We start from the raw sequence: 15,159 nt of genomic DNA, 5'->3' as shown, positions 1-15,159 counted from the left end.
GGTTCCTCCATTCCCTCAGGTGCTTCCACCTCCACCCGTGGAAGCCAGTGTCCGGGGACCTCACAGTGCTGCCCTACTGCACCCATGTGGCCAAGGCCTGGCCCTTTTCTAACTACTGCCTTAATTTTCTAAATTATCTGCTTCAAAAGTTATATCTTACCAAGCACAATCAGCACACTGTCTGCCCTGCCCCCACCTTCCTTAAAAACCACACAAAAACTGGGGAATAGAAACAAAATGGAAAAAGAAAACAGAAAACAAGAGATCAACCACAGGCCTTCTATTTTAGACTCGGCGCATGGCCTTCTATGCTCTTCCTCAGGCAAACAGACCTAACACCAGATACATGCTACTGCTTTTGTCTTTTAAAACTATGAATGACTGGCTCCAGTAGATATGTATTTGTTGCAATTTCTATAGGTGACATAATGCTCTGTCATACTTAAAATATTCTGATGTAAAGGATGACTCCTCTTATTTACCATTTTAGTAGTTCTGTAACAAATATCAGGAATATTTTATAAGTAGCAACCTGTTCATTTATTTAAATATCATCTCAGAGCTAAAAGATACAAACCCACAAAGTTCTGTTCTTATGTGGCTAAGCCCCTATTCACTCATGTAGGGACCATGCCTAGAGGAGGGCTAAGGGGACAACCTGCTAACCCACAGCCTGGGGGACAGGGAGGCCATGGTGACCTTTTTAATTTTGTTTTGAGCCAGTGAGTAATGTCCCTGGCTGTCCTGGACTCACTCTGTAGACCAGGCTGGCCTTGAACTCAGAGACCCACGTGCCCCCGCCTCTCAGTGCGGGGGTAATTAGAGGTGTGCACTACTATCGCCCTGACTCTACTGCATTCTTGTAACACCTTTGTTATTTGTCTGTGTGTGTTTGTGTGTATGCGTGCATGCCCATATCTGTGCGGGTGCCCACGAGGCCAAAGGACCGTGTTGGAGCTCCTGGGTGTGCAGTCACAGGTGGTTGTGTCCCACCACAGGGTGCTGGGAATCGCACTCTAGACCTCTAGAACAGCAGCAGGTGCTCTCACAGCAAGGCCATTTTCCAACCCTTTCATAACTTTTTAAAGCAAGGTCTGCCCTTTTTAGGTTGAGGAGAATAGAGCTAAAAGAGCTGTGATGTAAACTCACAGGGCTAACTGGATACAGCATGGACTTCCTGCTCCTTCCCAGGATTACAGTTTAAAAGCAAGCATCAACAGCGTGGAAGAAAAGAGGCAACTAGATGTCTTTTGTAAAGAAAAGGAAATCCCCACTTTATGCTTTAGGAAAAAATCTGAGCCATTCTGAGACACTTAGGCAGCTCTTGGGACTCCACTATCCTTCTGACTCAAGAAAACACTGCCATTCTCAGCACCCAAGACCAGGTCTCTACTGTCTCTGATGGGTAGAAGAGAACCAAGAAACTCATTCTCAAGGCGTGCCTTCTTCCATGTGACCTCAGGCCTGTAGCTGTCCTTTCTATTTTCCACTGCTCTCTTCTCTCCAAAGATGGAAAACAGCTTGTCATCATGATATGTGGCAAAGCTCTTTCAGTACTTGAACAATGTCATTACACCTCAACTCTGACCTTTTCTTTAGTGGCAAAAATATATCCAGGTAGTGAGCTGTGACAGAACTTGGCTCCTGAGCCTTGTCACCATGAAGTGGCATAGCTAAGAAAAAGCAGGGCATCTATTCTGACAAAGCACAGTCAGCTGTCTTTATGAAATGTTTACGGAACTACTGGCTGCTGGCTGTCCTGGGTCAACTTAACAGCAGCCAAAATAAAACAGACAGCATCATACAGGCTTAAAAAAAGGAGCAGCCACTCACCTGCATCAACATGAACTTGTGCTATTATACTTTTGTTTTTATGATGGTGATTTGGGGAGGAGTAAACACTTGAAGGAGCTCATCCACGGTAGGGAAATGGTGTCCCACAGCATATTTTACATGCTGGTCTTGACACCACCAAGTGATAAAGGAATAGGAAACAAAGCCCTGGGTACCACCTGCTTTTAAACATTAATAACTTACTTTTAACATTCAAGTTAGAGATTACTACTGCCATTTTTAGATATAAACTTCAAGGTCAAAAATTATATTACACAAATTTCCTAAGGTCCTAAGTAACTAGGATTGGATCCTAAAATTTTTAAAATCCCATTTTGTATTTGTTCCATTTAAATGTGCTACCTGCAAACCTGTATTGCCCATGCTGCATGTGTCCTGAGCCAACGCAGAGGTAGCGAGCAGCACTAGTGCATCATGAACAAGAGAAATAAGGACAGTGAGGAGTGGGAGGCGGTAATTGTCAGGAAGAAGATCATGCTGCTACACTGAGAACCATACATTCTCGTGGGGACCGTGTACAGGGTATAGGTTCACCCTGCACCTGAGTCAGCTGAATCACACCTTGGTTGTGCAGTGTTGTTTAGGCTTCTAATGCAGCCACAGGGTTAAGAATCATGCTATAAAAGATTGTGGATGTTTGCTCTTCTACTGAAGCCAAGAATATTACTGTCATGTTCACTAAAGTTGGTATGTGAGGAAAGTAGCCATCTCAGTGGTGTGGACACAGACTGTCTCATCTTACAAGAGCCACCTCAGTCCTAGCACACAGTTGCATGCAACTTGTGTGTCTGGGTACAACCTGTGACACTAATGTCTAGGGCAGGTCAGGTAACAGGAAAATGTTTCCAGACTGATGGACGACAACAGTGATTTACTTAAGACTCTTTCTTAACATCTTTATAGTTACCCTGAAGTCTTACTGACTAAGAACACCTCTGATGGATTAAACTGTTTCAGTTAAACCTATAAAAAGATATCAGAGACTTACCCCAAACATCTGCCGGAGATCAGGGTCCCGGAAGCGGAAGGGAATATTAGAGACATGTAGTCGCTTGGGTGTGGATTTACTCTCTGAATTTTCACTACTTTGTGTCTGTGACTGTTGTCCATCTGTCTGTGCTCCACCTTCTGTCTGCTGAAGAAATAAGTACACACAATGAGCAACAGAAACCTGTAAGTATTTCCCAAGAATGACGTGAAATGCAGTCTCCTACTACAGCAACTGTCAAACAGTAGATGTGTAAGCAGAAACTTTCAACTGTCCTATTAAAAAAGAAAAAACCCAAGGTGTCATTGATGCTCAAAATACTTCCAGTCTACAAACAAAATTTGGGTCTTTTGATTATTTTTAGTACATTAGCAAAATGGGAGTACAGGCACAGAACCCTCTGTGGTTTGCTGAAGCCCACGTGGAGACGTAAAAATAGCCCTTCTTTTCTCAGGCTCTGAGTAGAGCCTTCTATTTTTGAGACTTCTCTGTTTTGAAAACAAAGCATCCTTTGTGCTTGGTTGTAGAGGTCATTGCCTCTTTAGCTCTGTTATCGCAGACTCTCAAGGAAACCAATAAGGCCGTACATTTAACATTTATTCCTCTTATTGGTTTCAGAGTTTATTACGCTGAAAAGTACTGTGATGATATTACTTATGAGGGAAAACCTAGTGGTAACGGTCAATTTAAAATTAAACATTGAAGCAGCTTCTTATCTTGAATTAATTTTTATCCTCACCTCTTTTTGATTTGATTCCAGGTGACTCTGGTATTAGGGAACCCTCACCTGGGCCCTAAACGCAGGTACATTTCCACTCTAAGGCTTTATGAAATCCTGGCTATTAGACAACACATTGATTTGCCTGTTTCCATGGTGATAGATTATAAGCATCCTTTTCTTTTGTATCTTACTGTGTTTTTTTGAGTGTATGCACAGGGTGGGGTATGAACCATCTCCTCAGCTCCAGGGAGTAAAGAGTTATAATCAAACATACCAGATATACAACTGATCTAATTGTTTCCCACATGGACTTCTCGAAGTTCCTATGTTGATAAGCTATATTTCATAGGCATTTACATTTTATAGAAATATTCCTTATGGTCCTCAACTGGTAGTTTAACCTTACATTTTTACCATTTCATTTACAGTGCATGCCAAAACTGATAATTTGAGCCGAATACTTGTTAAAAGGGGTGAAATGGGCTGCTCTTATTATCTCAATTGAGACAGAACTGAGTCCAGCAGATTCTTCTGGGTGACATAGGAAAAGCTCCCTTTGACCCATTGTTTAGGCTAAGGACACTGTGAATGAGAGGTGTTTTCTTTTTTTTTGCTCAGATGTTAGCAACCACCTTGAAATGAAGTCAGACTTAAAATATAAAGGATAATCAAGAATAAACTTTGAACAAACATTCACCCTATCAGTGTTAATCTAAAGCTGTCAGCTTTGTTCTTCATTTCATATCAGCCTTGCAGGTACATTAAATGTATAACGGCTTTACATGATGTAAAAATAGCAAAATGCTTTGCAAAAATGCAAGGTTTTCAGCTGCCAATGGGGGCACAATGCAGACAAAACAAAACAAAACAAACTCCATTCAAAGAGGAAACAGCATCACAGGCATCAGCACACAGTCAAAGCAAGAAGCAGTAACTGTGATGAAAGCTTACTCAAGCACCTTCCCATCTGCCTCTTCTATCTCACAGCTGGATCACACAAACCTCTCCAATCCTTAAAAGCACCAGATTTAATCTTCAGAAGCCAATGTACCACAAAATTAAAGGACTGGTTCCATAAGCTCTAAGCCAGTTTTACATACGACTTACATGTGCCACCCACGTAGCCTCTCATGGTGCATGCGCACTGGCAGGATAAATGGGGAGGAATGATTATGTCAGAAGTTGCTGATAAAGGCTCTTAGCTGTTGTTCTTGAGGGTTCTTTTCTGTCTTAAAGACTAAACTTAAGAAGGTTATAAGCTGGAGTGACTGATTTTCCAGTCTGTAGTGAACTTATTAACTATAGGAAGATCTGGTAGGTGAAAAACACGACAGCCATTTTCAAATTATTTAAGTCTTCTAAGGCAATTTAAAATGAATATGTGCAGGGGCTGAGAGACGGCTCAGAGGTTAGGAGAACTGGCTGCCCTTCCGAAGGTTCTGAGTTCAATTCCCAGTGGCTCACAACCATCTGTAATGATATCTGGTGACCTCTTCTGGCATGTATGCATATATGCAGGCAGTACACTGTATACATAATAAATAAAAATTAAAATGAATGTTTGCTGGGAAGGCTGTTTTGGTGGTGGTGGTGACACAGGCTTTTAATCCCAGCACTCAGAAGGCAAAGGTAGGTGGATCTCTGAGCTGGAGGTCATCCTGGTCTAGAAAGTGAGTTCTAGGACAGCCAGGGCTACACGGAGTGACCTTGCCTTAGAAAAACCAAAATAATAAGTAGGTAAATGAATGAATAAGGAGATTGAACATTAACAAAAATGCACAAATTGGGCTGTAGAGATGACTCAGTGGTTAAGAGCACTTTCTGCTCTTGCAGATGATGTGGGCTTGGTTCCCAGCACCCACATGGTGGCTCTCAACCCTCTGTAAATTCTAGTTCTAGGCATTCTGATGCTCTCTTTTGGCCTCTGCAGGTGGCAGATGGACAGACTTACATGCATTCAGCCACACTGAGCTCACAAGCTGCATGAGCTGTTATCAGACCGTACACCCACAGAGCTGTGAAACCAGCGTAAGAAGCAGGGCTCACCTCAGTCAGCCCTCAGCAAAGCTACCACTGTGCTAATTTGCACACTTCCCTTCCCTTCTTTAAAGTACCCCCACTGCGTAAGCGAACAGAATTTATCTGGGTTGCTGCCTGTGAACAATAATGCTTCTGTGAGCATCTCATTCGTGTCTTTTGGTGCTGGTTGAACATATACCCAGAAAGGCCCGGTTGAGTCAACGATGCGCACACTCACACCATTCCAAAGTGGCTGCGCCATGCTAAACTCGCACCTGCTGGCATGCGCTCTACATACCTACGTGCAACCCAAACGCAAGTATTCTCTTGGGCTGGAGATGGCATGGGTTAAGGGAAGACAAGGTATATAAAAGTTTTTAGGGCAAGTGATTCACTGTGAGGAGTGGGCCTCATACTCCTCTAAGGAAAACCTAACAGCAATGGCTCCTTTTTAAGCCACAGCTGCTCAACAACATTTCTGAAGCATCTCTCAAGACTGTCTTTTGCCTTCTGTGGTCATTCTGACAAAGTACTCATCTCGGAGGTATAAGAGCAGCTAGTATCTGTTTGCTTGGTGTTTACAAGAAGGACCAACAGCAAAATTCGGACCCAAATAATGAGGGACCCTGTGCCTCATTCCAATCGAGGTTAGCAACCTGCCACAGTGAACAGGAGTGAAAGCTTTTTAAAGCTTGTATCAGATAAAAAAAAATTATATTGCACATGTTTTGTGTGTACATATGTGGGTATGCACTGGACCACTGCTCATGCGGAGGAGAGGTCATCTTTTAGCAATCAGTTCTCTCCTTCACCATAGCTTCCTGGGAACTGAACTCAGACCACCAGGCTTGCCTAGCAATGCCTTTATCTGCTGAACCATCTTGCTGGCCCTAGAAGCCTCAAAACCTCATCTCAGAAAAGAGAACTAAGGGGGGGGGGGGGAGTTTTTTTTTTTTTAATTACCTTCCTTCTCCTTCCTGCCCCTCAACCCCACAGTGTGCGGCTCTATTGCCCTTGAATTCCTGAACGCAAGTGATCTTCTGTCTTAGCACTCAGGTGCTGGAATAACAGGCATGCTGTCACAATGGACTCAAATCTATGGCAGTGCTGGGCCCCAGGGCCTCATGCATGCTTTGAAAACCTTTTAAAAAGGAAGAACGTACTGAGCATACTGCAACGGAGCACCGGCTGGCAGTGACTCAAGCACTGCCCACAACGTGCTGCATTTTAAAAGTAAAATGAGAGCACCGTTTTCTTCTTCTTTTTTAAATTCTTCTTTTTTTTTTAAAGTGGTGTAGTGTTTTCTCTCATCTCTTTGAGGATATAAATAATTTTAGGCAGTTTTGAGAAATCCGTATTTTCTGCACACCCTGATCCTTTTTGTCTTAGCTGGCTTTCTCTCGCCCAGGTGTCTAGCTGGGCTGGGCTGGGCTGGGCTAGAATGGCTGTGATTTACTCTGGGCTGCTGGATGCAGTTTGTTTTTTCAGCTTCTAGAAAAGAGTAGTCTTCCAATAATCTGCTGAGACTAATTTCTGAAACTTACACAGTTAGCCTTTATGTATTTAAAATTTAACTGAAATTAATAATAAGTACTTAATAAAAATCTTACAAAATTTCAAGTACAGAGAAGTCAGTCACATTCATTTACTTGTGTTTGGAGAGCATGCCAGGCACCCATGAGGAAGTCAGTGGCAACTTTCAGGGGCTGGTTTTTGCTCCTCCACCATGTGGTGGCAGAAATCCAGCTCAGGTGGTAAGGCTTGGAAGCAAGCACATTTACCTGCTGAGCCATCTTCCTGGTACGATGCTTGAAGGCAGCCAAATATGGCAACAATAGTCCATACTTATTTTCAGCCACTATAAATATTTTAGGAAATGAAGCTTTAGCCTTTGTTCCTCAGACAAAGACAAACATTATTACAACCCTTTCCTAATGGACACAGTGAGGCTCTAGAAAATAAGAGACATGGAAGTGAGGCACCACTCCTCAGTGCTTTCTAGCACAGAACTGCTTCTATTACTAGCTGAAAATATTTACAGTGTTTAGGCCATGGAGACACAACTCACTAAGGTCCAGATAAAGGACTCTGTGGAAATTCAAGACATCTTCCCTTGCCCATACCACCTGCTAGTGACAGGTATGCTGCAGCTGAAGGTAAGAGGACCCATCAATATAAACATGAAAGAACTATAGTCCAAATGACCCACTGGCAAGTGCTATATTTTGGCTGTATTGATGGCAGGTCAGTGATCTACAAGCGTTATCTTCAGATAAAGGCCAGTCAAGTGTCAGTACGTCATATGAGAAAGTGGCTTCAGTCCAGAGACATGGTACACAACAGAGAACCTAGATGATGGAGGGCAGCAAGAGGTCTGAGTTCCTGTCAGCCAGAGATGTGTACAAAGACCTGCATCCAGCAGACCTGGCTACTATGTGAAGAAATGTTATGCAGTCATTTCCTCGGTGTTTTGCCTTTAACTCATCAACAGTTCTGTGTAACATCCTCATACATCGGAGAACCAAACTTCAAATTCACAATAATATGTGAGAGTGGGCCTTACACCCAGTGCTCACTGCAGCTCAGCCCCTACCATGCTCACAGTGAGCATGGCTGTTTCAGAAGAGCCTTAGGTGCACGCCAAATACCCTGCACCCGGAGCATCACGCTGCGACCCTCAGCGTTGTGCCAAGCTCATCATCAATGTGAGGCTTCAATGCACAGTCTTGCTTCTACTCTGCATTTTTTTATTCTTTCAGACAGGGTTGGGCTGTGCAGTTCAAGATGGTCTCAAATTTGATTCTCCTGTGCCTGACTCTTGAGGGCTGGAATTACAAGGACTGTACTACAAGTCTGGTGCCTTTCAACATTACATTACAGAGTGTATAAGGTTTATCTTGCGGATTTTTATCCATTATTATTTATCATTATAAGAAATATTTAAAAACAAGCAGAAATTTACATAGAAGTCATAGTATCTGTTAAAGTAACATTTTTATAAAAAATTAACTATTTTCCAAAGCACTTAGTTAAATTTTAGTGATCTCCGTAACACATGCATTTATTGTGTTCGCATGCATTGTTCTGACCCTCAGAGACTAAGAAAGGCAGAGAAGTATTTAACAGTCCTCTCAGTAAACTGTGGGTTATCATCTTCGATAACATACCCAAACTGGACAAGTTGTGGTTTCTTGCTGTTGAGGGACTGCAGGGATGGACATGCACACACGCACGCACGCACACACGCACGCACGCACGCACGCACGCACACATGCACACACGCACGGCAAGCACTGAGCCACACCCTCAGCCCTGACAAGCAGCAATCTCTGGAAGGCTCATGGCAATGTCGAATCATGCTTCTCATGCTATCTGTTAAGCTACTGTCCACTGGACAACCAAGTAATTTGTGTAGATCTTTCACTTATGCATGGTTTTGTAACATTATTTGTAAATGATGAAAATTGTTGTTTTGATCCATCCATCCATCCATCCATCCACCCACCCACCCATCCATCCATCCATCCATCCATCCATCTTTGTTTTTCAAGACAGGCTTTCTCTGTATAGCCCTGACTGTCCTGGAACTAGCTCTGTAAATCAGGTGGCCTCAAACTCAGACAGACCTGCCTTGCCTCTGCCTCTTGAGTGCTGGGACTAAAGGTGTGCACCAGCACTGTACAGTCACTACATTACACTTTGCCTCTCCACCCCACCCCCTGTTTGCTAATATCAACACTGATCCCACTGGAAAAGCTCTTCTAAGTACAGCCAGAGATCCCTAATGATAGGCATGTAGAGTGTTAGGCAATTTCATTGCTGTGCAAACATCAAAGCTAGATGCATACTTACGCTATAGAGCGGTGGTTCTCAACCTTCCTAATGCTGTGACCCTTTAATGCAGTTCCTCATGTTGTGGGACCCCAACCATAAAATTATGTTCATTGCTACTTCATAACTGTGAGTCATTCTGTAAATATACGATATGCAGATGGTCTTAGATAAGCCCTATGAAAGGGTCAGTCATTTTATTCCCAAAGAAGTTGTGACCCACAGGCTGAGAACCCCTCATGGCAGAACGTGGCGTGTGGCTCCTGACCCTGCTGCCTCCATTTCTCGAGAACTGGGATAAAAATGTGTGTCACCCCACGCTAGCTAATTTTTAAAACTTCTGTAATAACACTTAGCTTTAAAAACAAACAGCGTAAAGCTATACGAAACATTTTTTTTATCTGCAATTATCAACTTGATACAACCTAGAATCACCCGAACAAAGGTGTTGTCTTAAGTTAACTGACATGGGGAGACCCAGCTAGCCGGGTGTGGGTGGCATCATTCCCTGGGTGGGCCCTGAACTGTGGAACAGTAGAGAACCTGAGCTGAGCACAGGCGAGTGAGCAGGTATACACTCCTTTCTCTGCTCTAGACTGTGACTATAGCGATGTGGGCTAGCTATTTAAAATCCCCGCGCTGGCGTCCCCGCAGCGACAAACTGTAACCTGGAACTGCGAGTTGGAATATACTCCCTTTTCCCCAAGTTGCTTATTGTCAAGGCAGTTCACCACAGAAACAGAAAATAAACTAATGCTTTATTTATACGTAAAAATTTTAGCTCTTTATTACATTTCAAACTTATTTGCTCAAACCTAAAACACTGGGGCTCGATAGCTGGCTCAGTGGTTGAGAGTTCTGGCTGTTTTCTAGTCCCTCCCCACTATGAATCCAGAGGACCTGGGTTCAACTACCCATACCTACATGGTGGTTTATAACTGTCTGCAATGCCAGTTCCAGGGGTTCTGACACCCTCTTCTGGCCTCCACGGGCATCAAGCCTGCACGTGGTGCACTGACATACATGCAGGCAAACAGTTATACACACGAAGACACAGACAGCATCACTGCCTAGGCCTACAGAGTCAGGGCATCGCTACCCACGTCCTTTCCTACTGTCTTCAGGAGCAATTAACATACGTGAAAATGTCATCTTCTAAGGTAACAGAGTCTTCTTCAGGTCCTATGCAGGTTGCTGGGAGGAAAAAATTTTCAAGAGTCTTAATTAGATGTCAACTCTATAAACTATAATAAGGGCTGGCATGGTAAATATGCTCGTAATTGCAATACGGGCACACATGTTTTTCTTTAATATTTATTGATTATATATACAGTGTTCTCTACTGCATATGTGCCTACATGCCAGAAAAGAGCACCAGATCTTACTATAGATGGTTGTGAGCCACTATGTAGGTGCTGGGAATTGAACTCAGGACCTCTGGAAGAGTAGCCAGTGCTCTTAACCTCTGAGCCATCTCTCGAGCCTGTGGCACAAATGTTATGGGGGTAACCAAACACTTTCTGATTGTATTTAAGGCCCATTCCACAGGAGGAAATGCATTCCTGGTAATTCTTGAATTCTAGTCAAGAATTCACGTTTGGGGGCTCACAGGTTCCAGGGTTAAACTTACTACTATTATTTTGCAAAATGTACATGGTACCAACTGCCCTCTTAATTTATATGTTGATACTCATAAATTAGAGCAGCTCTCGGACCTCATCTGGAGTTTCTTTGTGGAGTAGATGGAAGTGTAGACAAACTTACAACTGGTCACATTTGAGAGTGTGTCAGTGGAATGTTTAGCCACAAATGGAATAGCTATATCATATCCACTACCCCCTTAGCTCAGAGATCATCATAGAAGAGGAGGCTGGCTGATTGTAAGAGGCACATGGTTGGGAAGGACATACTGAAACAGTGCTTTCTGTATGTGAAAGGGCTGCACACTCACAAACTTAGACCCTCTGTGGTTCCCTGTATAAGATATACACAAGGTCAAGGCAGTCAGCATTTCAATACGGAGCAGGGAGGAGCTCAAGAGCCCAGAACTGTACCTGACAAGCTACTGAGAGGTGATGGCTTCTTTAAAAGTGGCCCCTGGCAGAGTGACCATGCTGTAGCGGAGGACTCTACATTCACGAGTGTCTGAGTGTGCTACAAGGGGGGAAGGGGAGAAACACAAATTTGGGCGGGAGTAAAGGGTGAGGAGCGGATCTTCGAGGAAGTTGAATAAAGAGTAAGGGCGGAATATGATCAAAATGCTTGTATAAAATCATATAAAATTCTCAAAAGTTAATAAAAATACTGTATTTTAAAAAATACTGTTTTCAAGCTGGACATGGTGGCACATGCCTTTAAATCCAGAACTAGGGAGTCGGAGGCAGAGGCAGAGGCAGGCAGATCTCTGTGAATTCGAGGCCAGCCTGCTCTACAATCAGAGTCCAGGACAGCCAAAGCTACACAGAGAAACCCCGCCTCAATAAAGAAAGAAAGAAAGAAAGTCAAAGTTACACAGAGAAACCCTGCCCAAATAAATAAATAAATAAATAAATACAACCCCCCCCCCAAAAAAAAACCTGTTTTCTTGTAGCTCCCTCCTGAAAGGCCAGCACATGGCTGTTTTATGGTGGCAACCCTTTCATAATTTATCTATACATGTATCTACAGCACTGTAGAGTGTTGTGCTGTGTTTTCGAAGACAGGCATCACAGAAGCACAGAGGGTCAATACGAATACCTCAGACCTTTGAGTAGGACTTTATAGCAACTATGTCACTGGGTAACAGGAATTTTCTGGCTCCAATATAAAACTTTTTCTTTTTTTTGAGATAGTGTCTCGCTCTATAACTCTGGCTGGTCTGGAACTTGCCATATAGACCAGTGATCCACCTGCCTCTGACACACCCAGCCCTCTAGGTAATCTTAAAGGACCACTGTCCTGCATTTGGCTACGCACTGACCAAGATGCTGCCATACTGTTTCTGAGTACACTTAGGAGCTCACAGGGGACACAAAATTTTCTGATATTTATGGAAAAGTTTGAATTGTTGCTAACATTTCTGGTCATTTTCCCCCTTAAAAAGATGGGTCTACTCATTCTCAAGAATGTCTGCCACATATTCAAATCAGAGTGTTAAGTCTGCCCACCAGTGGCTCTTGTATGGAAAAGCAGCAGTGAATTCAGCCTGCAGCTCAGTCACAATGGTCTGGCTTGTGGCAAGGAAAGCATTTTGAATAGAAAACAAATGCTATGAACACCTTTCATTCTACCACAGGGAATACGAACAGGACCAGCTACTTACTCAGCGATGGGAATGGAAGCATTAGTAGCTTTCACTGCTCCACCAAGGACCTTCTTGAGTTTATGTTTTCTTTTTTCTGTGCATTTGTGCCATAAAGGGTACAACTACTGTCATCAGCATGGTCTACCATCCTATTTTACTTACTACTGCTTTTGGACTGATGGCAAAAGCCAACAAACGTAGTAGCAATGTTATGTTGTATCATCATGGAAACTGATTAACACAGTAGTCCTTTAAAAATTTTTTTTTGGAAACTGCCAGTGGTCTGTGACCACATGAAGAAAACCACTGCCATAAACAAAAGCCCCATCCTGCATTCTCCTCCAACCCATCGCAGGCTTTATCTATCTATCTATCTATCTATCTATCTATCTATCTATCTATCCATCCATCCATCCATCCATCTATAAATATCAGGTATAAGGAATATATTACCTGTTACTTAAAAGCAACTTTACAAGTGTTTTTGTTTTAGATGTTTATTATACTTTGTCTGCATACGTGTATGTCTACCATATGTGTGCCTGGTATCCACAGAGGTAGGAAGAAAGAGTTAGATACCCTAGAACTAAAGCTATGGGCAGTTGTGAATTACCATATAGGTATTAGGAATTGAACCTGGGTCCTCTGCAAGATAAGCCAACTCTCCAACCCCAATAGTGTATTTCTAAAACCATATTACCAGCCAGTCACAAAAGCTGAATTATACCATTAAGCTCTCTCCCATTAAGCTTTTTTTTTTTTTTAAGGGCAGGCATTAGCTTCTCAAGAAAAATATAATCCAGTAGATAGAATTTTTAAGCTCGACTACTTCAAATGCTTTGGTTATTTAAGCTTTCTGTCTTTTAGAAGAAATATCTGCACATGTAGGAACTGGATTCCTATCTTCTCTGAAGGCTAAGAGGCAGCCCCTAACTGCTATTGCTTTTGCCAGTGCATAGCAAGGGACAAAATGACCATCAAGACAAGCTCTCATCTTAAAGGCAGACCAGATTCCTAGCCTGATGTTAAGATTAATTTCTAAATTTCATTAAAAAAAAAATCCTCCAGAATTCAATGCTCAGTTCTTATCTTTGAGTGAGAAGTCCTTTCTCTCCAACCAGACATGATTATCCAACCCAATGCAAGCAAGAGCTGCACTCCTAACAGCTCAGCTCATAGCAACAAGCAGCACAAACAGCAGCCGGGCACAGCGGCATACTGCAATCCCAGGACCCAGGAGGCTGAGGTAATAGAGTCTTGAGTTTAAGACCTGTCAGGGCTACAAAGTGAGCCCTGCCTCAAAAATCCCAGGGCTAGGATGTAACTCAGAGTCAAGCACTTGCTTAGCTATCATATGCAAAGTCTTGGGTTAATCTGCAGTACCACCAGGATGAAGAGACCTGAGGTGTTCACAGCAACTATGTCAAAGCTATGCATTTCTGTTCATTCTCACTGTACTCCAGGTCAGGTGACTGTATCAGCTTCATCTCACAGAGGAAGAAAGTAATTTACTCAAGACACTATTCAACCAATAGACGGTTGGCTACCTGCCTGCTTACTTTACTTGTCCAATTCTGGACTATCCACCTTCAGTATTTCTCTTGAATGCACTTTCTCTTCACAGCCGTTATGACTCCTAGTATGAGCCACACTAGTGACTCACAGTAGATGCAGGCACTCCCACTCCAGCTCTTGACATCCCTGCTGTCATGCCCCAACAGATCATGTTCTAGAAGCATGTTCAACTCACTTCATTTCTTTGCTCAAAACCTCCAACCAAGTCCTTAATTCGTTGAAATGTTCAAAAGCTCTTACCAACTTGTGTTCAAATGATTTTTCTCCCACAAGCCTTTATCAAACACCCCCGAACTTTGTCCAAATGAGAATCCATGCTTTGATCTAGACAGTTTGAATTCTTCTCTCCAACCCTGAACAAGAACTGGCTTCCTTAATCTTTCGTACCATCATCTAAGCAGGCCTGAATTCCTACTGATGAAACAAGGCCCAGACCAATTACAGCCCTTACCAGGAAGCCCAGCTTCTCCCTCCTGAGCACATTTATACCTTGTTGCATCTTTTTCTGAGAAGCATGAAGTGCTGGGCACTGTGAGAAGTTATGGAATGCAGAGATAAACACAACAGAACTTTTACTTTAGAAGTTTCAGAAAGCCAGGAAGGTTTTCTGGTAACAGTGACACCTATACAGGCTGAGTGACAAGATACTCACAGCCTGAGAAAATCAATAAATAGGCATAATCTATTTTCACTGGGTTTAAGTGGGGGAGTCTGAGTGGCATAGTAAAAGGTGAAGATCTAGAATTCCCCACTTGCGTTGTTTTATAAGCCACAATAAAATAGTTTAAAGAAGTGTTTTAAACTGAAAGGTGCTATGCAAACTTAGGTTATGATTAATTAATTTGTTTCCTATCCGCCTCTTAGATTTAATTGGCCATATGAGCTGCT

At 42.8% G+C, this 15,159-nt stretch overlaps 1 protein-coding gene across 34 annotated transcripts in view; it reads right to left on the bottom strand.

Annotated features, from left to right (window-relative positions):
• Window positions 1-15,159, bottom strand: part of Rbfox2 (RNA binding fox-1 homolog 2) — a 242,875-nt gene that overhangs the window by 36,305 nt on the left and 191,411 nt on the right. For 23 of the 34 annotated variants that reach the window (XR_009593675.1, XM_060389155.1, XM_060389167.1 and 20 more), the window contains one exon: window positions 2,843-2,989. Coding sequence is in view for 33 of the 34 variants with exons in the window: in XM_060389155.1 (XP_060245138.1) it covers window positions 2,843-2,989 (147 nt within the window). In the remaining variant the exon portion in view is untranslated. The remainder of the gene's footprint in view (window positions 1-2,842; window positions 2,990-15,159) is intronic. The other 11 variants (XM_060389156.1, XM_060389159.1, XM_060389145.1 and 8 more) reach the window with 1 other exon arrangement.

This window comes from Meriones unguiculatus, chromosome 8, assembly GCF_030254825.1.
Source record: "Meriones unguiculatus strain TT.TT164.6M chromosome 8, Bangor_MerUng_6.1, whole genome shotgun sequence".
Classification (NCBI taxonomy): Eukaryota; Metazoa; Chordata; class Mammalia; order Rodentia; family Muridae; genus Meriones; species Meriones unguiculatus.
This window is presented reverse-complemented; position numbering and strand designations above follow the sequence as displayed.